Source organism: Notothenia coriiceps, unplaced genomic scaffold (assembly GCF_000735185.1).
Source record: "Notothenia coriiceps isolate Sejong01 unplaced genomic scaffold, NC01 NC01_scaffold00037244, whole genome shotgun sequence".
Classification (NCBI taxonomy): Eukaryota; Metazoa; Chordata; class Actinopteri; order Perciformes; family Nototheniidae; genus Notothenia; species Notothenia coriiceps.
In genome coordinates, this window is record NW_011369945.1 from 15,145,940 (window position 1) to 15,169,577 (window position 23,638).

At 40.0% G+C, this 23,638-nt stretch overlaps 2 protein-coding genes across 2 annotated transcripts; both read left to right on the forward strand.

Annotated features, from left to right (window-relative positions):
- Positions 1-5,376: 5,376 nt before the first annotated feature.
- On the forward strand, positions 5,377-23,636 carry LOC104965347 (mucin-19). The gene is made up of 32 exons (XM_010794303.1): positions 5,377-5,502; positions 6,268-6,312; positions 6,796-7,021; positions 7,409-7,538; positions 7,658-7,721; positions 8,003-8,109; positions 8,462-8,657; positions 8,741-8,866; positions 8,951-9,071; positions 9,553-9,688; positions 9,771-9,848; positions 9,952-10,021; positions 10,158-10,295; positions 10,409-10,555; positions 10,745-10,839; positions 10,927-11,059; positions 11,601-11,844; positions 11,990-12,030; positions 12,158-12,246; positions 12,472-12,626; positions 12,744-12,882; positions 13,052-13,156; positions 14,453-14,647; positions 14,798-14,870; positions 14,953-15,122; positions 15,275-15,431; positions 15,603-15,713; positions 15,903-16,044; positions 16,191-16,219; positions 16,783-17,035; positions 23,284-23,494; positions 23,598-23,636. The coding sequence occupies exons 1-32, from the start codon at positions 5,454-5,456 to the stop codon at positions 23,634-23,636; spliced, it is 4,014 nt and encodes a 1,337-aa protein (XP_010792605.1). The 5' UTR covers positions 5,377-5,453.
- On the forward strand, positions 17,570-23,123 carry muc5e (mucin 5e). Its single transcript, XM_010793692.1, has 14 exons — positions 17,570-17,736; positions 18,209-18,450; positions 18,582-18,768; positions 18,881-19,100; positions 19,309-19,469; positions 19,656-19,725; positions 20,473-20,582; positions 20,672-20,703; positions 20,799-20,952; positions 21,028-21,065; positions 21,178-21,285; positions 21,892-21,931; positions 22,093-22,201; positions 22,726-23,123. The coding sequence occupies exons 1-14, from the start codon at positions 17,586-17,588 to the stop codon at positions 22,892-22,894; spliced, it is 1,791 nt and encodes a 596-aa protein (XP_010791994.1). The 5' UTR covers positions 17,570-17,585; the 3' UTR covers positions 22,895-23,123.
- Positions 23,637-23,638: the final 2 nt, after the last annotated feature.

The following is a 23,638-nucleotide window of genomic DNA, read 5'->3' on the forward strand; positions in this document are numbered from 1 at the left end:
AGCCTGCATGTTTATCTTTGGCAGCCAGGTGCATAAACACACTAACGGTTGTTTTTTGTTTTTGAGTAATCAAGCAGCTCTTCAAAGACACATCAAACACATCCCTCAAAAGATGGCCTTTTTTTACCCATGAAATGATCCGTGCATTCTTACAGATTCTCACACACACACACACACACACACACACACACACACACACACACACACACACACACACACACACACACACATACACACACACACACAGACACACACACGGAGAGGGAGGAGAGGTGTGTGCTGGTTGTGCACACGCCTAAAAATTGTTGTTCTACCACCTGAGAGAGCACCAGGTCACATGCTGCAGGACCTGCTGGTCTGCTGCTGGAAATGACCCACACACACACACACACACACACACACACACACACACACACACACACACACACACACACACACACGGAGAGGGAGGAGAGGTGTGTGCTGGTTGTGCACACGCCTAAAAATTGTTGTTCTACCACCTGNAAACAGTGGGAAAATGTGCTCGTATTTGCGTGCCAGTTAGTAGCCGTGCTGCTGCATTTGCACCATATGCAGCGAAGCAAGGGAGGATACACTTATCCCCTAATATATGGCATTACAATAATCCAAGCGGGAGGTGACGAAGGGATGGATTCCGTTTCAAAGAGGTCACTATTTAAAAAAGGCTTATTTTGTGCTAGCTGACCTGAAGCGGAAGAGCCTGTTTTAACAACTGCCTTGATCCAGCTTCAAGCTTGAGTCAGGGTCCATCTTCTATCCCAAGAGTGTGATGGTTAATGCGGCCCCCCCCCCCCTGGTGGAGTGACCAGGGTCCTTAGTCTATAGGAGTGTCCGAGGCACCAAAAACCATCACTTCGGGTTTGTCCTCATTAATTTTAAAAAGAATGCCAATGACTTAGGAGTGAATGTCTTCAATACAGTTTGATCTGGCGTTAAACCCAAAAACGAGTCATCGTTCTTTAGTCCATAAATTGGTAGCGATACCGTGCTTCCTAAAAAGGACCCAAGAGGGAGCAAACCCAGTGGGAGCAACAGACTCTATCACTGTGTCTTTGGCACATCATAAAGGAAGACAAACGAGGACCAGAGTCCAAGGCGAAGCAGAAGTCCCAAACCAGTCAGAAACGCAACCACGAGGGCTTTGTCCTAAGCCCACCCACTGCTCCTAGGCGAGCTATAAGGACCATGCCTACTGTTCAAAAGCGGCCGTAGAACAATGAGAAAGAGGAGGAGGCACACGGAGTCGATTCTAAATGAATATAAAAAAAACCAAAGAGGTTTGTCTGTGAAGTTTTTAACAGATGGAAGACCATGACTACTTTGGCACAATGAATGAACAAAAGAAGTCAAATAGTTCTCAACAAACGCTCCTAAGATTTGAACATAAAACGAATTTGGCAAATGGGCAAAAAGGATAGCAAAGAACGAGGGATCCAGATTTGTCGGTTTCTTATTGAATTGGAAAAAGCACAATGGAATGTTGAAGTTTTCCGTAAAGTCTGTGAGCAGACTGACTATTAAAACGTCAAGAACAAAACAATTGGGGAAAGATCATAAAAAAAATTTCGAGGAGCGACAGGGGATTGGAGAACCAGTTTTTTGGAGACAGCTCCTGCCACAGAGGACAGAGTCTAGCCCAACGGTCACAAAACAAGCAAGGTAGAGACAGGTCGTTTGAGGACAAGATTAGAGACCTAGTGAATTGGTCTTTATTGAATAACTTTGAAGAATAGTTACAGACCAGGAGCACACAGGTTTCTGTGGGGCATTAAGAGCGAACAGTCTGAAAAACAAGGTTGTGACAGTTTAAGGAATGTGTCCAGGAAGAAAAATCTTTTCTTTTTGGCCCTCTTTTACAGTTTTTTTTCTGATTAGAGACGCCAAACCTTTGCCTTCCAAGCATTTTTTTGAAAAAAAGAAAGACTTGGTAGTTTTCTGTTCCTTATTTTGGGCCAATTTCTTCTTTTTTTTTCAGATCTTACGTCATTTTTCACGTTTTCGGAAGGCCCGGAGTCGTTTGAACATTTTAAAGGCCAAAGGGGCTCGGGGGAAATTTAGTTTTTTGGGTTTTTTGCCTTTGGTTTTTTAAAAAAATGGAAAAAGCCCACAGTGTCCAATAGCAAACAGCTTTTTACATGTTGGAGTGAAAAAAAAAAACCATAAAGCTAAAAAGGCCTTTTTTCCTCCGTAGTGTTTTTAGAACATAGGCCTCATGGATAACACAAGTTTTTTTGATTAAACACAGCCGAAAACTGACCAGCAGTGGAAGTTGCTTAAGATACGAGATATAGCCGGGCAGCAGCTCGCGGTTTGGACAGTAGTACCAGGCAAGTGTAACAATCAAAATAAAACCAGCCTTATGATCTGAGAAAACAGCGGTCACATATCTCCAAGGTTAAGAACAGGCAAACCATATGTAGACAATATCAAGTGGTGTGTCCGTGTTCTGCGTGGGGGCCGACACATACTGAGCCAAGACAAAAGAATCAACGGGTTGAAAAAATCCTGTGAAGGTTCTCAGGACAACACAACATGAATATTAAAACCCCAACAATAAGGACACGTCAATATTGCGGCATAATTTCAGCAGAAAGCTCAGAGAAATCATTTTAGGAGTCCTTATTGTATTTAGGAGGTCTATAGACCACTGCACTTGCACGTGTGAGAGCGCCAAGCTCGAACACGCTCAGTTCAAAGCCTGCAAGGAGAGGAGAATGACAAGCGATAGTTTGCCTGACATTTTTAAAATCACTCCCTGAAAACTGAGCTACTTCCTCCGCCTCGGCCCCGAAGTCCCGTGGAGAGTTTAAATAGCAGCAATCTGGAGGGTAAAAGTTCGTAAAGCGCTGGACTCCCAGGTACCGGAGCCATGTCTCAATGACGAAGAGGAAATCCAGTCCTTTTGAAAGTGAAGAACTCCTTAATGACAAAAGCCTTGTTTGTCAATGGATCCTGGCGTTATGAGGCCAAACCTGCGCCAGGAGCCAGGTGGGTCCGCGCCCGTCTGAGGTCCAGGGAGCCCGACAAATGAGACAGCACCAGGTTTTCCAGATTCACCCGCGCCTCCGGGACCCGGGACGAGGAGCAGGGGCCCGCGGCCGGCTGGAAAGCTTCGTCCGCGCGCCGATGACAGGTTACCAACGCAGGCCATTGAACAGGGTCCAAGATAGCGATGATGAAGAACAGGCGAGGCAAGGCGAGGTATTCAGTCCTTAAGATAGGACAAGCTGAAAATTCCTTTCATCCTCACCAGTCCGACCACTGCGTTCTTCCGCCGGCGTGCGGCTGCGTTTACGGCGGAGTGGAGCCGGGGTGCGGCACAGGGTAAGGTGGACTCCCATAGAACGGGGGGGGGGGCTTTAATGTCCCAGGATCCAAATTCACAGGATTTAATTCCGAAAAACGAAGATCCAGAAGTGTTTGGCAATCGTATACTAATAGAGAGTTGACATTTAGGGCAAAAAGTGACAAAAACAGCACAAACACACAACGCTCGCAGATACAGACGGCAGGCCACACACACTGGCGCCATCTTGGTCTTCCAACAAAAAAAGTAGAAAAAGATATTGATGTATGATGATTTAATAGCAGTTGTTTGGGTCGTGTACATTTTTGCCACGAAGGTGTCCAGAGGTAGTATCTGACACTACGTAAAAAATAATAATGCAGTCAAATCAATTTTGTTGCTAATCTTTGACACATCCAAGACTCTAATAACCACCAAAGTTCCATCCCTCTACTAATTATTATATTGAAAACAATTCATTTTTTGTGTTTTTTTTAAAAAGAGAAATTAAATAATTCAAATAATGAAACAGGCCTTTAAAGGGTTAACATCCTGAATATTATTGAATGTTTGGTAGTTTTGAGCACATTAGAAGTTGTTCAAGTGATTCATGGAAAAAAAAGTTAAAAAAAATATTGATGCATGATGATTTAATAGCAGTTATTATGGGTGTGTACATTTTTGCCACGAAGGGGTCCAGAGGGTGCAAAATGCATCACGAGAGAATACAAAACATGTAAGAGTAAACGACAATGGATTTCGAAAATTTGACTCAAAAGAAGACTTCTTGCAAAAATCCATGCCAAAAGCACAGCTGAAATGATCACCAAATCAAAAAAGAAAGTCAAGAAAATATTTACAAAAATGCCCGAGGAGGGAACAAGGGTATAAGATGCTTTTGTAAGATATGTTAAGTAAGCAAGTTGCTGACACATTAGCCATATCTAAACACCCTAATATTATCAATTGGAACATAATACCTTAATTCACAGGTGGTGGGTAAAGAGTGATTTAAGCCTCCTTACTCAAATCAGTGAGGCGGTAAAAAGATTTAACACATCAGCAGGCTAGGTTAATTGTTCAGCTTAACAATGGAAAGAAATCTGAATAGCTCCAGAACATTAATTTTAAACATAATCTGGTGCTTTCCCTCACCTCTGACATAGAAAAATAACCAACCACATCCTGGTTCATGCACTCTGGCCATTTAGCCCTTCCTCATCTGTCATATTGTCACCAATGGTCCTCTGTTAACCTTCAAGGCATTGTCTGGTTTTACATTGTTTGCCAAAAGCAAACATCTACCTCTCCATCAGGAAACATTTGAGTTTAAAGGAAAAGTGTCTCAAGTTTCAAACTTTCTAAGTCTTCCCCTCTGTGTTTGTGCATCTATCGTGGCCTTTTTTGTAGTCAAGATATATTTTTCACACATAATTTCCCATTAGGTCATACATTGAAGGTCTGTTGGTGGTTCCCAGAGTCAGAGCAGAGCGTTCAGCTACCAAGCTGCCTTTCTCTGGAACCAATTAATTAATTAGGGAGGAAGACAGTGTCGAAAAATGTTGGGACACATTGGACCTCCCTTCAAGTTTTGAAGACCATACTTTTGAATAAAGCCTATATTTAGAGGTGGTTTAAGATCACCCTGCTGTCCTACATTTAATGGTGTTTGTTTCTGTTTTCTATGGTTTTTTATGTATTTTTACTCTCTTTCTGTTGTATTTTACCTCGTTTATTCGTATTTCACGTTCTATCTTGTCTTTTTAACATTTCTTGTAATTTTATTTATCTTTTAACAATGTCATCTATGCTTTTTGATCTTTAAAGTGTTTTGTGATATTGGGCTATATATAAATAAACTATGATTTGATTCGAAAGAGATTATTGGGAAACCATGAAATAGATTCATGTAACTGTTAATGCTTTATGATTTGCAGGATATCCTTGAATATGTGTGATCATTTCCAAGTTTCTCTTAATCGTTAATCCTAATCTTTTCTTTATTTTTAGTTTCCTGGTTTGCCTTCGTGTGGTGTGAGGGGTGGTTCAGAGGGTTAGACGCTGCATATAAAGCCATGTGTTGGGCTGTGGCTGCAGTTGCCCCTGGTCTCACCTGCTATCCTGCAGCCACAGAGCCACAGGCAGCATGGCCTCGCCACGATGGGTACTGGCAGTCTGCGTTTCTCTATTCTCAGGTACCAATTACTCATTTAATCATTTGAATATACTTCAAATTTTCCAAGCAAAAAAAGTGTCGATGAACAAGACTATTACTAAATCAAAAATATACAATATCACCACATTTCTTCAAAAGAAAAAGCATAAATAGCTACATGATAAGGATGTTTTATTATTTTAGATATTTGTTGTTTTTTATGGTTGTTAACAATATCTATTTTGTCACATTTTACCAACTGGAGTAGGAAAAGTAAATCAGTCATCAGTGCCACATTGAGTGGGGAATTAAAAGAGGATATTATTGTACTTGATTACAAATTAGAGGTACTTGTAATCTACTATTATAGTATTTTAATTTCCCCCTTCTTTATATTTCTACTATAATGCAATTAAAAAGCAATTACCTTTTACTCAGCTAAATTCTTTGAAAGCTTTAGTGACGAGTTACTTTATAAATGAATAATTTAGACACAAAGATTATGATCATATTTGAAAACGTTATGCACTATTTTAGTTTAAACCACACAATGGTCAAATAATGTAATGGGCACACTTGATACTCTAAAGAAGAGCTAGGTTAAAGTACTTTCTAACTACCTGATACAGTACTTTCAATAAAGGACCTTTGTGTAAAAAGTATTTAATCGTACCACATCTCTATTTTGAATTAGCATATTGTAACAATAACCTGCTGTATCCATTAATTTGTGTTGAAATTAAATATTTAATTTTTTTTAAATATATATTTTGACTTCCACCTTGAAACCGTATTTCTCTCCTAGTGTTAGGCACCGGGGAATCGGTCACAACAACTGAAAGTCAGAAATGTGAGTATAAATGTATTATTATTATTGGATCCCAATCAGTTAATTATACATAAAACAAACTTAATTAATAAACAATTTTATTAGCTTTATTTTACAATTTTTTTTATTCACTTTTTTGTCAGTTGCTTTCTGGAGCTAGACACAGGACAATTTCACTGCATGTTTTACTCTGTAAGATTGTATATGTAGAAAACAAAACATTATTTGATTTGGTTTTTAATGACTTGTAGTGATAGTGAATTAGGTGGCTTGTCTATTTAGAATTGTTACTTAAAATCATCTTTTGTTATACAATACTACAAGAAAAGGAGCATTCACATTGTCTGTCATGTTAGAAGTCCTAAAACCTTTAGCAGGAGAAACACAATACATTTGGACAGTGATATTTTAAACCCTCCAGAAACATACAAGAAAAACTGAATGGACTTATTGCTTTATTATTGAGCTCCGTTAAGTCGTCGTTAATCAGTAACTTGTTCACAGACACTTGCAGGACTTTTGGCAGCGGCGTCGTCCAGCCTTTCAACGGTTCAAGTTTCTACGTTCGGTCCAACTGCATGTTCCTCCTCACCCACTTCACCCACCACCGGGTGGAGTGTGACATCACAACACGGCGAGAGGATGACGGGCTGCTGGCCCGAGTCGAGATCATCATCAACAAAGTCAGGACGGTTGTGCAGAATGGAAGCATCCTGGTGGAGGGGAAAAGGTTCGTGCCAAACCAAAACCCAGCCTGATCCTGTTTTATTACGCAAAGAAACTTCAGACTGTTTTGCCAAGGAAGAAATCATTCACTTAAATGGCTTTCATAATCAACCTTTACTGTGAGGTGACACTTTTATGCATTCCTATTGTTATTAATGTTAGTCAATTATTAGCTTTGACTTTGGGACTCTCGATTGTTAATAGTTTGTCTATTAAACAAATTGAGCCAATTGAATACCTAACTACTTTTATATATAAATCAATGAGGAAATAGGAATACATAACTTTCTCGTCAGTCAGGGGCACTGAAGCTGTTTAAGTCTAGTCTTAATTGTGTGGAACCTGTTTCCTGTATCTGTGCTGATATCTCTGTACATTCATTTGTTGACAGTGTTTCCCTTCCGTACGACCACACCTACCAGCATATCTTTCAGTATGGCATCTACACCAAACTGAAGAGCTCGCTGCTTCCTCTGTCCGTCACCTGGCACAATGTTCCCGGAGGAGTAGACACTCTGTGGGTGAGTTAATAACATTCAGCATGAACCCATAATCCTTGTTGTGGATTATTCACATGTATTTAAGGACTGCAGAACAATAACCTCAACCACTGAACCTTTATAAAAAACTTGTTGTTAAGGTGGAGTTGGAGCAGGAGCTAAGCACCGACATGACTGGACTGTGTGGAAAGCACACCACCCAAGGTATGTTGGTTAAAAGACAGATTTAATATACGTTTTTTAGCAGCAGTGCTTTTATTAGTAGCGGTATTTATGATGTTGTTAGGATATAAACTATAGTTGTATACCGAATAAGTACATTAAGCTGTATATCAAACGTTTCAATAAAGACAAAAAAACAAGTTAGACCACAGGTGAAAAATAAATGTTAATGTTAGTATTCTAATCATTATAATGTAGCTGATTAAACTAATGCACACATTTAGCTATTGCCAAACTTTGATGTTTTTATGCTTCGCTCTAAGAATTTACAACGTCCATGAAACCAGGAAACAAGCAGCAGTTGATCACAGAGAGCGAGCTCGCTGATGACACGTGTCAAACCCGAGATCCTTTCTCCGCTGTCAATCATGTAAGTAAACTGTTGCAAGGTCATATAATACCAGACCCCGTCCTGGGGAGGCCCGCCCATACAGGATTATGGCCCTGCCTGGAGAAGTCAGCATTATTATTGTCGACCATAAATAAATAATAATAATGTTGTTTCAAGATCAGTGAAGTTCACTGAAAAAGCATATATGTTACTTATGCTAATAATTATTCAGCAATAACTGTTGAGCCCATACCACCTATTATCTTTAACCTTGATCCGGCCCTCTGAAATCAAATGGCCACCCCTGCATTTAGGTCTGCCGCAGTGTCTGACAATACCATAATATATAATTGTTCCACATTTAAAGTGATTTCTCTCGTAATACTTGTAGGCATGCAGGGAGTTCTTTTCCTACACCCTGGAATGTCTGCTAGCTCAGACGCCTCATTATATTCAACTCTGTGAGGAGAACATTTACGGCTGCGAAACGAGCAAATACATCGGATGTGCTTTCTTCAAAGAAGTAGTCCAACAGTGTGGAGACAACAGCCATGTCTGGGACATTTGGAGAACGGTTACTCACTGTGGTAGGTGCTCTTCAAAACTAGATTTTGAAATTCTTTGAATTTGGACACTTGATGATATTGCCTGTTTCTGTGTGTTTATGTAGATGAGCCCAGGTGCCCCGGGAATCTGGTTTACGTAGAACTGGGTGCAGCCTTTGTTCCCAGCTGCTCCAATCGGAACCCAACCTCCTCCAACCAGGAACTCACCAGCTCCTGTGTCTGCCCTCAGGGTGAGCACTGTCTGACTTTAGGATGTAGCTCTTTACTTACATTAGCCTTTACAAGCCTAAAAGTTATACTCATTTGTGTTGTAGGTACGGTGCTCAATGATCACGAAGATAGCTACCAGTGTGTGAGTGTGTCCAGCTGCCAGTGTGTGTTTGCTGGTAAAAGCTACTCACCCGGAGACATACATAGCACTAAGTGTCAGTCATGGTGAGTGGGTGGAAAACTGTTTTAAAACATACAAATGATCCATGAGTCGCACATTATCTGTCGTATCTGTCTTTATTGATCAGCAGTATTTAGTATGCAATATATGGAGAAATAAATATGACAAATATTTTTGGATATGCCTACACCCCCTTTTACAACTACTGTGATTCTGTATGTATCCTGTCCTGAATTTTCCTTTACCTCACATTTTAATAAAATCATCAAATAATTCTGTCATAAAGTAATATGATAATAATTCTGTCATAAATAACTATTACGCTTTTACGGTTATATTGTGCCATAAGCTTGACTAAAGCACCACTTGCAAGTTATTTTTTAAGTTTGTGTTTTATGCAATAAAGCTAAATCAATAAATGTATATCCATTAAGTATCAAAATGAGGTTATTTGGATAGTGTAGTGTAGTGATATCATCGGTCTGAAGTTTTTACTGTGAGTTTTTTTCTCGTGTTTTTCCACAGTACGTGTGTCGATGGGAAATGGCAATGCTCTGAAAACCTCTGCCCCCCCATATGTGTAATCGAAGGGCAGTTTGTGACATCATTTGATGCCAAAAAATACGTCCTGCCTGGTAAATGTACATATGTGGCTTCACAGGTAAATATTTCCCACTTCCCACGTCATTTAACATTAACCCATGTTGTCTTTTTATGGTACTAACTTTGTTTTTATTTTCAAGGGTCTCTACTGGACAATAACAATAGAGTTTTCCAAAAAGGCACCCTCACTAAAAACTGTAATTCTTCAGCTTTTTCAGGTACTAGCACTCTTTAAAGTTGAATTTAAAATTCCACAATCAAACAATCAAAGAACACTGATGAACAGTCATTAAATATAAACACTCTTTCTTGGGTTTGCAGGAAACGTATACATTCTCTCAAAACAGGGTTCAAATTGGAGGGGAGACGATCACTGAACTTCATCAATCTGGTAAAATAAATTGGAAGAACAGTCGTCCATTTGATCTATTTAGGGTTCCCGTAATATGCCTGGTAACCTTGTTATTAATCCATAAAGGGCTTGTTACCAAACCACTGATAACTTACCGCCCTCTGTCACCTGTCAGATCATGCTCTGGTTTTCTGGCAGTCCTCCATGTACGTCCAGGTCGACACATCCTTTGGTATGAAGATCCAAGTCCAGATGTCTCCTGAAATCCAGCTGTACATCACCCCGCCCAAAGACCACACTGGCGTAATCTCAGGTTAGGATCTCAGTCTAAAAACAAGCCAAAATATATCACAATCTCCCAAAACCAAATACAAAATAGACATCCTTTACCCTCTGTTTTGTTATCCCATACCGCCTGTCTTCCAGGTCTCTGTGGCAACAACAACAACGACACCACAGATGACTTCACCAGCAGCAGCGGGATCATCGAGAACTCTGCTCAGCCGTTCGCTCAGTCCTGGAGCGTGGGGACTTGTGCAGTGAACATACCCCCCTGCATCAACACTGACAATGGTACCAATTACAAATGAGATACGTGTGCTTTTAAAATGTCGGAAACGTATAGAAATCCACACACATGGTTTATTTGTTTACCTGAATTCTGCTTTTTTTAGATTATAAGCTATTTTCAAAAGAAAATAGACATCAATGTTACATTTTGATAGTAGAAGAATCAAATGTGCTTTTTTTATATTTTTACAGAGATTTTCGCTGATGAGAAGTGCTCAGTGTTGAACGTCCCCACTGGGATATTTGCTAAGTGCCATGGTCATATCCCTACTAATCACTACCACATGGTAAAGGGCCTTGTGCACAAATTAAATCCTTATTATCAACATTTAATGGTTGTCGCCTGTTGTTCTTACACTGATTCTTATGTCCAGGCTTGCATCAAACGAACATGTAACTGTGGCAGCAGCTTGTCTCAGTGCCTGTGTGTCTCTCTGGGTAGTTATGCCAAAGCCTGTGCCAGTCTGGGTGTTGTGATTGGTGACTGGAGGAAAGCTACCAACTGCAGTGAGTTCAGCTTTGATAAAAATACCATTTATTCCATCTGCATTCTCACACTTTATTTTACACAGTCCACTGAGAAGAGCCAATGTAGTTGTAGTATGGTCACATTTTTTCAATTTCAATTTACTGATGACAATTTAAGTATGATTTCAACATCGTCTACACAACAGATGTTAATAAAATAAATGTAAATACACTTGCAACAACTTTTCACACTATGTTTATATTTTAGATTACTCTAACTTAATCTTGATGTTTCAAACTGTGCATTCTTTACATACTCCAAAGATACATATTTTTCTACTGTTGATATTTATATATTTACTGTTAATTTTTCATTTATTTTAATATTTTTGCAATCCTTTGTTTATATGCTGCTTTGACAAAACCCATTCCTAATTTAGGATCAAAAAAGTATATTTTATCTAATTTAATCCAACTGTGAATATAAAGACTTTACTATGTAAAGGAAAATGTCACATATTCATATTAATAGTATTAAATCAGTGCTGTATGTAATGTTAATCTCACTGTTGTGTCGCAGCTTTGAACTGTCTAAAGAACCAGGAATTCTCATACGACACGCAAGCCTGCAGACACACATGCCGCTCCCTGTCGGGCCCAGACCCCCGCTGCGGGCTGGACGACGCTCCGGTGGAGGGCTGCGGCTGTCCGGAGGGAACTCACCTGAACCAAGGAGACGTCTGCACCCGAAAGGCTGAGTGCGACTGTCACTACAACGGCGGGACGACCCCACCAGGGGCTGCTATTATCGACGGACGAAATTGGTGGGCATTTAAAACATAAATAACATTAATCATAACATTTTCACAATTGGTTGAGGCTTTATCAGAGCTGTTGCAGTGTGCTCAGTAGTCTACATCTATGGTGTAAACATGCTTAATCAAAGTTATTATCATGTGTTTATTCCAGCCTCTGTGTAAATGGAGAGCTGAACTGTTCCCAGGATTGTGGTAAATATATATCTCGTTTTTTTATATAATCACATTGAAATCCTACCTTTGTTACATGTGCCCCTTTCATTTTCATTCATTAGTAAAAAGTGTAACTTGACAGTGTGTGAATCTGCTTGAAACACAGGGTGCAGAAATGGAAAGGTTTGTGTGCATTGCAGCGAGTACCCTGTCAACACGGCTCAGAAAACCTGTGAGAGTCTCAGCAAACCAATGGTAGGTCAACAGATTATATCTTTATGCACAAGGCTTGCTTATTTGTGTCTTATAATTTATTCTACATTTTTTCTGACTGATAACCTGTAAAAAATGTTGGACGTATTGTTTTGTGATGAGCATTTACAAAAATCAATGTCAGTGACTTGCATCCCATACATTTACCCTTCTTTTCTTTTGATGGGGCAAACTTTGAGCCAAAAATATTTTGTATGTGATGACTAGGGTACCAATATGACCTGTGTGAGCGGCTGTTACTGCCCACATGACCAGTATGAGGATCACCGTGGACACTGTGTTTCTCTTGATAACTGCACCTGTGTGTACAGCGGCAAAGTATTCAGTGCAGGACAGCACGTCAGCACCGACTGTAAAACATGGTAACACTAGCTGCTTTTCTACTTGTTTTATTTATTAAAAAATTGTTGTTCCTTCAAAAGCTAATCAAGCCATGATGCAGAGGGTGAATACAAGGTTGTCATCACTCTGTGTTTCAGTGTCTGCGGTCAGGGTCAGTGGCTCTGCAGAGACGAGCCTTGCTCTGGGAAATGTCAGGTTTACGGCAACGGACACTACCAGACATTTGACTCCAACTGGTACCGCTTTGACGGACAATGTCAGTACACACTAGTAGAGGTGAGAACAAACACTGAAGATGGAATAGTATTTTCATGTGTCTTAGCTTTGTCGGCCTCTAATGCATCATCTGTCCATCATCCAAATACTATAAGACATTTAAACAATATGTAGAACACAGTGCCTTATTCTTCAATAACAATATGTTTTTCTTCTGCATTTGATTCAGGATGGCTGTGGAGATGAAAACAGCACCTTCTCTGTCAGAGTGGAGAGCGTCCCCTGCTGTGATGAGGCGCTCACCTGCTCTCGCTCCATCGTCCTCGACCTGCAGGTGGATGGCTTTTTCCATCATTTTTCTTTACTAAGACTTTTAAGTTATTGTTCACCTCTTTATTATCCATCTTTATAAAGAACTAAACAAAAAGTAAACACTAAGAACTAGGGATGGGTATCGTTAAGGTTTTAACGGTACTACTACTTTTATCGAAGCCGCTTATCGGTCCGGTCTTTTAACGGTACTCTTATCGGTTCTTTTGGAGAAGAGAAAAAAAGGTAAACGAACTAAACAAATTGTGAACAAAACTAACATTGCTTTTTATTTAAATTAAATACATAATATTTCACATCAAAAGAAACAACAATGGTTTAACAAATCATATTAAAGAATGTGATGACAGAACTGTAAACAGAATATCTGAAACTTTAACAAAATAAATAACTAAGTTTCCTCTAATCATTAACCCATGTTTGTATAATGTAGTTAACTCTGTGTGTTGCTGCTAGCATACACAATACCTGACGTGGAAAAACTACTCGTGGATGGGGCTACAGAGCTACTAGAAAGACAGTCGAACCCGGTGCATTCCTCCGTCTGAATGTGGTGCACTTCTGCTAAATGTTTAGACAAATTGCTCGCGTTACCGCCCTTACATGCTAAACTCTTATTGCACTTTAGGCGGGTAAAGTTTAACCACACCTCGGAGCGCGTTCCCTCCGCCATCTCCTCCGTGTGTGTGTGTTGCTGCATGTAGCAGCTGCGTGTGTGTAAACTGCCCCGCCCCCTCGCAAGCAGGTGGGGGAGAGAGAGATCAAAAATACTAAAAATAATTATGGACGCATTTTGCAGTCTTTTTGCATATTAGAAACGGAGTTGGCGACACAAAAACTGCAATATAATGTTTGTGTAGCAATAATACATAATATATATATTTTTTAGATGTCTCCAGTACCGATAAAAAGAGCGATAACGTCGGAGCATAACGGTACCACGGTCTTTAATAATTCAGCCCCGGGGCCCGTGTAATACCGGGGCTCGGTACCCATCCCTACTAAGAACTGGCACTAAAGAAGTTGAACTACAGACCTAATATAATACAGAAGGAATGATATTCAGCGATAGTCGAAATAAATTAAGCGCAGACAGGAAATGAAATATCTGAGCTGAAACAAAATGTGATCATTTCAAATGTCAAATACAACAAGAATCAATTAAACAACAAATTATTACAACCTTATATAATTCAGTTAACATAAATATGAATAATATGTTATTTAAAGCAATAAATGGTCGTGACGCAGCAGTCTGAATTTTCCAATACCATGAATTGTACCTGTGTTTTCATTAAAGGACAAAGTCACCCTGACACTGAGCGACATGAAGGTAACCAGACGCTACCACGAAGGCTGGACTCTGCAGGCAGACTCACTTTACTCCACACACACTGTCGGACTTTACATCATAATCTCTGTGCCGAGCAGAGGGATAACTCTCATCTGGGACAAACACACCCGCATCACTATAGAGCTGCAAGCACACTGGAGGGTGAGTGATTGTCACATTATCCTAAAAAAATGTATATTATGCACTGCTAAACACAAGGTTAACAATTCATGTTTATTGATTCATATATAACTAGCTCGAGTGAACTGTAAAACTTAAGCGTACTTGAATTTGTAACCATTTTATTTGCAGAACCGAGTCCGTGGCCTCTGTGGAAATTTTGACTTCAATGAGATGAATGACCTACAGATAAGTGGCTCAGCAGGTAGACTGGTTCCTCTTTTTTGTAAAGCACTTTTACTTTTGATGTTTGTCAGTCTAACATTAGAACAAATCTATTTTTTTAGTGGTGTCCAGCCCCTTGGCATTTGGCAACAGCTGGAAAGTGGCCACCCCTCCCTGCTCGGATGTGACAACAGAGATATTTCCGTGTGAACGCAACTCCTACTGCGCAGCCTGGGCCCAGCGGCGCTGTATGATTCTGACAGGAGACACCTTCAGTGAATGCCACCTCAAAGTACGCATTTCACATATTTAGCATGACACCAGGATCAATAGCTGGATACCTGTTCATGTCTTTAATTGCTATAGAATCAAATGTTTTGCAAGATAACAAATATATTACTATTTAAAGTAATAGGGGGCGCCCTTTTATTAAAAACTCAACAGGTGGATCCAACTTCCTTCTACCATGCGTGTGTGCAAGAGTCCTGCTCCTGTGAGTTTGAAGGCAAGTTCCTGGGCTTCTGCACGGCCGTGGCAGCGTACGCAGAGGCCTGCAGCGACCACGATGTTTGTATAAATTGGAGAACACCTGATTTGTGTCGTAAGTAAAAATCATTTTTCACCCACAGAAATTTGAATTTTGCGCGCAATAGAACTGACACATAAATTAATCAAACTTTTTCTATCTAACTATCCATATGATGAAAGGTTTGTTAGATACTGTAATATTAGAAATGTGTAAAACTTTAACCTGTGATAATTTAAACCTTAGCGGTCTACTGTGACTACTACAACGAGCAGGGCATGTATAGCTGGCACTATGAAGCCTGTGGAAAGATGCTAACCTGCGGCAAAGACAACTACATCACTCACAAACTGGAAGGTAACAGGACCCATAATAGTATTCAAATATAACAGCTTAACACAATTCTTAATCATGTGATTTCTGAATCATACTTATTTGTTCTTATTTAGGCATTATTGCAAACAAACCCCGCCTCACAATTAATATATCTATTGAATGTTTTTTTGCGCCTATAAAATAAAAATGATGTGTATTTTCCAAAAAAAGGCTGCTACCCCAGATGTTCAAAGGAGGAGCCATACTTTGATGAAAATACTGGTGAATGCACTACATTGAGAAATTGCACCTGTGACTTTAATGACGCCATCCTTCAGCCCAGGGCAGTGGTGATGATACAGTCTGTTGAGTGGTAAGTTGGAACATTCTTAATATAAATATAGTATGTTCAAATATGTAAATGTTCAAGATAAACATAATATGAAAAATTGTGCACTTTTCATAACTCATTGCATTGATAACTAGATTTTTCTAACTCTTTAACATTGTGTTTGTCAGCTACTGTGAAAATGGGAAAATGAATTGCCGTAAGTATCAATTAAAGTAATTCACCATTAAATGTATTATTTAATTTGTCAATTAACTGCTATTAAAGGTGGGGTAGGTAAGTTTGAGTCACCGGCTCGAGATACACTTCTTTTTATATTCCATGGAATGCTCTTAACATCCCGATAGCAATGAATATCTGAAGTGCTTTGACAACAAGTCCATAAAAAAGTATCATCTGTGGAAGCCGTAGTACTGTAAAAAGCACGACCAATCATTTTAGCCGGCCCGGCTAAAATAACTGGATGGCCTACCTGCCTGTCAGCCTTCCATCTGTGCACAAACGTAGCTCGTGCCCTCATTGGTCATGTGCACGTTCCTGTGTGTTGGAGGAGGGGCTCTGTAAGGAAGTGGCAGATTTTTTTCGGCTGTGTATTTTCAAATTCTCGCGCACTCAAGCTGGTTTCTCCAAAATTACCTAACCCACCTTTACAAGGAAAAAAACCATTTGTAGCAATCAGTTTTCTCGAAGATTTAAATTACAGTAAATTCAACTTTACAGAAACAAAACACCAGACCACAATTCCACCTCTTTTACCAACAGCACCTCCACCCACCACACCTGCCACCACCACCACTTCAACTACAACTGAAACAACTGTGTTTTCCACCACCATTACTACACCACCAACTACAGCAGTCTTAATTACGACTGAATCATCATCAACAACACCCCGCAGCACCTCCTCACCAATGACAACCACTACCAATTTCTCAACTACCACTGGAGATTGGTCAACCTTGCTTTCCACCACTGCTACACCAACAACTACAACTGTCTTAACTACAGATGAAACATCATCAACAACTGTGCTTTCCACCACTTCTACACCAATATCATCAACTGCCCTAACTACTGCTGAAACATCATCAACAACTGTGCTTTCCACCACTTCTACACCGATATCATCAACTGCCCTAACTACTGCTGAAACATCATCAACAACTGTGCTTTCCACCACTTCTACACCAATATCATCAACTGCCCTAACTACTGCTGAAACATCATCAACAACTGTGCTTTCCACCACTTCTACACCAATATCATCAACTGCCCTAACTACTGCTGAAACATCATCAACAACTGTGCTTTCCACCACTTCTACACCAATATCATCAACTGCCCTAACTACTGCTGAAACATCATCAACAACTGTGCTTTCCACCACTTCTACACCAATATCATCAACTGCCCTAACTACTGCTGAAACATCATCAACAACTGTGCTTTCCACCACTTCTACACCAATATCATCAACTGCCCTAACTACTGCTGAAACATCATCAACAACTGTGCTTTCCACCACTTCTACACCAATATCATCAATAAGCTGGGGTTGCGGCGAGATGTGGACAGAGGACTGCTTCGATAAGAGCTGTAGGGAGGGGAAGATAGAGTTGACTCCAGTGGTTTGTCTAGAGTCTTCAATGCCTAAATGCCCCAGAGACCAGGCCACACAAGTCTGGGATGGATGCTGTGAAACATGGAAGTGTGACTGTAAGTTGTCTGTCTCTGCCACTTTTCTTTTCTCTAAATCAGCATCAAGACATTTAGCTCCCAATTCCTTTGGTTCATCCACACTGATGTCCATCTGTCTTTATAACAAAATGCCTATTGAGGCTGTATTCAAGGAATTATAAATGCTTAAGTCAGGATGCTATCATACTCCTACAAGCTTAACATACTAACATTTTGCAATTTCTGTTTCCTATGGTTACCATCTTTCTTTAAAATGCTAACTTTTACTTAGTACTGAACCACAGTACAGGTAAGACTGGACATTTTTCCCAGGTTTTTGGTTATTATATCCCCAAGATTATTATAATAAAATTGCAGTCCATTTAATAGTTGTTCAAATGTTTTAGTCTTGACCAAAGCGGTGAATTGATGTGCCAAAAATGCCATCCCTAGAGCCATATGGGGCTAATTTTGAGAAAAAAATATTAAAATCCCATATTATGTTCCCTAGGTCGCTGTGAGCTGTATGGGGATCCCCACTACATCTCTTTCCAAGGAGTAACCTTTGATTTCCTGGACGAATGCACCTACCTTCTTGTTGAGGAGCAGTCAATACATTATAATCTGACCATTGCTGTGGACAACTTTGCCTGTGTGGAAGGCCTCCCGGGCTCGTGTGCTAGAGGCATCATCCTGAAATATCAGAACAGTACAGCTACACTCAGTATCCTTCAAGATATGTTTCAAGTACAGGTAGGATATATTTGTATTTATTTATACACATAGTACGACATTTCACCATGATTAAGCTACAAGGATGCTGATAATCTGCCGTTCCCTTTTGAATAAGAGAGGTTGTTTGATGTTGATCTTATGTGCACTAGGCCACTCTGAACAACGTGACCATACAGCCACCATATGAGGAGCCTGGGTGGAGGTTTGAGACCACCGGATATGTAGTGTCAATCTTCCTCCCAGACCTGCGCTCTTATGTCTCCCTCAGTCCGTCTTACACCCTGGTGGTCAGTCTGGCCATGGAGCATTTCCTCAACAATACCCAGGGACAATGTGGTGGGTTATGGATTGAAAGGGAGTGGATATGAGAACCATAGATATGTGCTAACGTGGCTACAAGCTATACACAGTGTGTTTATGTTAATTCCCACCTCGTCATCTTCCCCAGGAGTGTGTGGTGTTGGATCATGTGTCCGTAAAGGAGGGCAGATCGAGGATGACAGCTGCTGTAGTAAGACGGCCAATGACTGGGTGTACCACGACCCCCTCAAGCCCGCCTGTGCTTCTGCCCCCAGAGACGTACCTTGTATCTCACCCAGTACAGTACCCACAATCCCACCCCCTACCCCCTGCCCTGCTAGCCCACTATGTGAGCTGCTACAACACCCGTAAGCTCAACACACTAACACACACAGTCGTTTTTTTGTGTCAGAATTAGTGGTAGAATTGGGATTTAGTGTGATCTACTAAACACCTATTGCCACTTGTACCAGTGTTGCATATATTCTATACCACTCTGGGCTGACTGTCTTTCTGTGTATGTCGTGACATGTTGTATATTACATATTAAAAATCTAATCTGTTCTGTTTTCCCAGAGTCTTTTCAAATTGCACACATGTGGATCTGGTCCTTAAAATGAAGAACTGCAAGTTTGATTCATGCAGGAGTGGTCCGTGCGCTTCACTAGAGCAAGCTGCTGAGGAATGCGATGATAATGGGTGTATTGACTGGAGAAGCCTAACCAATGGGACCTGTGGTATGTATCTTTTAACCTTTTTCTTATACTGTAAAGCAATACCGGTCAGTCTAGAGACCTTATATATTTGCAAACATGAACATGTGTTTTGTAGACCTGACTGTAATGATTTTTTGATGAAAAGTGCCAATGATGTATTCAGGGACACTAACGTTAATAACTTAATTTCTTCTGTTCATGTTTCAGATGTGCATTGTGACGCGGGATTGGTTTACAGAGAATGTCAAAAGAAGCCGGATGGATTCTGCCATGGAGGGTTTGTTTAGTTTACTCTAAAGGGGCCCTGTTATGCTTTTTGGGGTTTCCCTTTCCTGTAGTGTGTTACAAAGGTTTTTTTGCATATAAAAAGTCTGCAAAGGTTCCCTCCAGAGTGAGTTTCTCTCCCACACACCCTGCCTGAAACGCCTGAGAAAAATAAATCACTTTTTCAAACATTAAAGTAAACATGTCACAGTAGAGGCACAAAATACAAATATTAACTTGAAATTGAACTTAAAGGTGGGGTAGGTAATTCACTTCAGAAACATTTTATGTTATATTCCATGGAATGCTCTTAACATCCTGATAGCAATGAATACATTAAATGCTTTGACAATAAATACATACAGAAATGTCATCTGTGGAAGCCGTGGCGCTGTAAAAAGCACGACCAATCATTTTCACCGGCCCGGCTAAAATAACTGGATGGCCTAACAGCCTGTCAGCCTTCCATCTGTGCACAAACTTATCTCGTGTCCTCATTGGCCATGTGCGCGTTCGTGTGTGTTGGAGGAGGGGCTCTGTAAGGAAATCTGAAGGAAGGGGCAGGTTTTTTCCGGCATCGTACTTTCAAATTCTAGCGCACTCGAGCTGGTTTCTCCATTCTTACCTACCCCACCTTTAATAGGGCAGGGCCCCTTTCACCAAATAACATCCTTACACTTGTTGTGACTTTTATATCTCTTCTATTTGTTTCAATCCTGCCGATATTTCCATTATTTATATTTCTCTTTTGGTTTTACAGAGTACGTTATCAAGGTGACACCACTGAGAACTACATTGGAGGCTGTTTTTGTCCCATTGGCCAATCCAGAGCAGGAAATCATTCATCCACCTGTGTGTCCGACTGCCACTGTGAGTACACTGACCTATAAGGCTGACCATCACACCTAGGTGTTTTTGTTGTCATAACTACTGATAATATAGATTTTCTCTTCCATCAGATTGTACAGGACCACTTGGTGAGCCTAAAATGGTGAGTTTCTTTGTCTCAACAGTGCGAAAAAAGTAGTATCTCTGACTTTAGATCGAATTCTACATCTAAAAAGTATTCCTCCACCTGTCTTGCAGCCTGGTGAGGAGTGGCTGTCCGGCTGTAGCTGGTGCACATGTGACAAGCAGACTCTCAAGGAGGAGTGTCACAATCTTACTTTTTCAGCTCCCCTCTGTAGCAGCACTGCTGTACTGGTAAACAAAACTTGCTGCGGTGATCATCAGATTTGCGGTAAGCACTGGCACGGAATTTATTAGATTTTACTTATGTTCAAAACAAATAACACACTTTTACTTATTTGTTCAGTTGAGAAGACATGCAGTTATCAGGGGAAAACATACAAGGTTTGTTGCGTCTTATCTTATTACATGCTCTATATGACAAAGAAAAGTGTTTATTCTGTATTTTAGATTGAAATGAATGATGTCTTCTCATGGTTCCTCTCTTTGTGTGTAGATGGGAGACAGGTGGACGGATGCCTACCATCCCTGCACGTCATTTAGTTGCAGCAAGGATGGAATTCAGACTGTGACTCAAGTCTGTCCTACAGAAGAGTGTCAGGAGGTACTACACACAGCCTGTAATGTGCCTTAAACTCATCATTTTACAAGCCTTATTCCAAGTAGCAACTTAGGTATTACTGGAATTTCCACAGGCTAAACCATTATTTTACAGTAACAAAAATACAAGTTTTTCATTAACATTTATTGATTGTAGAAAGCAAGCATTGTTTTCTCACAAAAGATAAATAAAAACGGTTTTCTTCTTACTTTTAAGTAGTACATGAGATGCCTTACAAATGCATACAAAATCTAAATGGACTAAAAGAGCTTGTTTACCCAAAAAGTGTGAGGGGAGTATCCCACAGACACCTCAGCAGAGGTCTGGGCTAAGCCTCAAATGTCCTTAAATCCTTGAATCACCCCCGGGTCATATAAATTAATTATTTGCTTTTTAATGTTTATGAATTTGACTTGATAAAAAAACAATAATATTTGTTATTTAATGGCCCCTGGCCTTCTGTCATCTAATGCAGCAAATGTGGCCCATGGGTTTACCAAGTGAAAAGAGATTAAACATTTGGAATAAAGCTGATTTAAGCCATTAAGTGATTCAATATAAGTAGAACCACCGCCATTTAACCTTGAGCTGTTGTGATTTATTCACCAGGAGGACAGGATTTGGGACGACCAGCACTGCTGCTTTACATGTAAGTTCAGTGAAACTCAAAAAAAGATGGAAGTCATTTATAATTGAAGTCTCTTGCAGTGTGTAGTCACTTTTAAGTTAAGTGATGTGATACTTTCCTGCAATCAAAACTTGATAAAGAGGATGTATCTTTAACTTTTGATTAACTTCTTTTGCCTTCAGGTAACCAGACCTGTGCTCCGAACATGACCAGCCTTAACCTAACAGTAGACAGCTGTGTTGCCGTCATAGAGATGCCTGTGTGTCAGGGCCAATGTGATTCTGAGCCCAGGTAAGAGTTAATATACTTGTCACTGATGAATAGCCAGTGCAGTGGCCATTTAATAAATGTACATTGTTCTAGCTCACAAAGCAGATATAAAATCTATATATAAAATCTATATATAAAATCTATATATATATAAATACAATATGCTCTTACTACAGTATATAGTTTAAGAGCACCAACACCTTATGCTTTGTAATATATCATACTTTTCAACATTGTAATTCTGCTAGTAAGTCCCCATTTAAAAGAAAAAAGTAACAGTGATCAGATTACGTATTTTTTTATATAAATATAAGGAAATACAGTTACCATTTTTAGTATTCTCATTCATTATCCTGTTACATGTAATCCATGAATCCCCAAGCATGCAAATAGAAACACTTATGACAGCCAATCAACACATTCCTAGGTTTTTCTTCATTTTTTCCTCCAGTCCTCTGTGTAATCAACTCTTTCTCTCTCCCCTCCTTCTTACTTACTCCCTCCACCTGTCCCAATCCCTTTGCTTTTTGTTCCTCCACACACAGGGTGGTGTTACACAATGACCTGCAGGTGGAGCAGCAGAGCTCCTGCTGTGTGGAGAGACTCTCTGAGAGGAGATCAGTGACCCTGCAGTGCTCTGACCTCACCACCAGGAGCTACAACTACACGCACATCACCAGCTGTGATTGCAGATACTGTATTGTAGTACTGTAGTAAAGCATACTTTTGAGGGGCTCTTCATTCCTGCTACTTCATACTTATATACCACTAGAATTCAGAGGCAAATTCTGTATGATTCACTCTATCCATTTACTTGATAACTTTAATTTAGTTGGAAGATTCAGATTTATAAAACGGAATATAATCAACAAATAATGTTTTATGTTTTATTTTATGATAAACTTTATTGAACCCTTAAAGGTGGGGTAGGTAAGTGTGAGAAACCGGCTCGAGATACCTCCCCCAACGAGGCGTTGTGGGGAGGTATTTTCTGTGTTAGAGTTTTACTCCTACAGGGTGTACTTTGAGGGTTTTCACTCTGCAGACCGTTTACATGCAGAAACCTTCATAACACACAAGGCTGCCCTAACTACTGCTGAAACATCATCAACAACTGTGCTTTCCACCACTTCTACACCAATATCATCAACTGCCCAAACTACTGCTGAAACATCATCAACAACTGTGCTTTCCACCACTTCTACACCAATATCCACAACTGACTATACTACCAATGACACAACTCTATCTCATAGTACCACTACACTAACTACTACAACTACTAGAGCTTCGACAACTCCAGGTATATGTCAAGTATTTGTTGCATATTTTTCTCTTTTTATCAGTTAACTAAGCAGTCAGATCCTTAAATTACCCCAACTGTGTTTTATCAATTTCTAAATTCACTGTCTTTAAGACAGTGAATTTAGAAATTGATAAAACACAGTTGGGGTAATT

Excerpts from the sequence above, each read along its gene's own strand:
- muc5e (XM_010793692.1), top strand. The coding sequence starts at position 17,586 with ATGTGGACAGAGGACTGCTTCGATAAGAGCTGTAGGGAGGGGAAGATA. Across the intron at positions 18,769-18,880 it reads CAATACCCAGGGACAATGTG|GAGTGTGTGGTGTTGGATCA; the intron begins GTGGGTTATGGA and ends CATCTTCCCCAG. Across the intron at positions 19,470-19,655 it reads CCTAACCAATGGGACCTGTG|ATGTGCATTGTGACGCGGGA; the intron begins GTATGTATCTTT and ends TTCATGTTTCAG.
- LOC104965347 (XM_010794303.1), top strand. The coding sequence starts at position 5,454 with ATGGCCTCGCCACGATGGGTACTGGCAGTCTGCGTTTCTCTATTCTCA. Across the intron at positions 8,867-8,950 it reads CTCCTGTGTCTGCCCTCAGG|GTACGGTGCTCAATGATCAC; the intron begins GTGAGCACTGTC and ends TTTGTGTTGTAG. Across the intron at positions 9,689-9,770 it reads GTACATATGTGGCTTCACAG|GGTCTCTACTGGACAATAAC; the intron begins GTAAATATTTCC and ends TTTATTTTCAAG.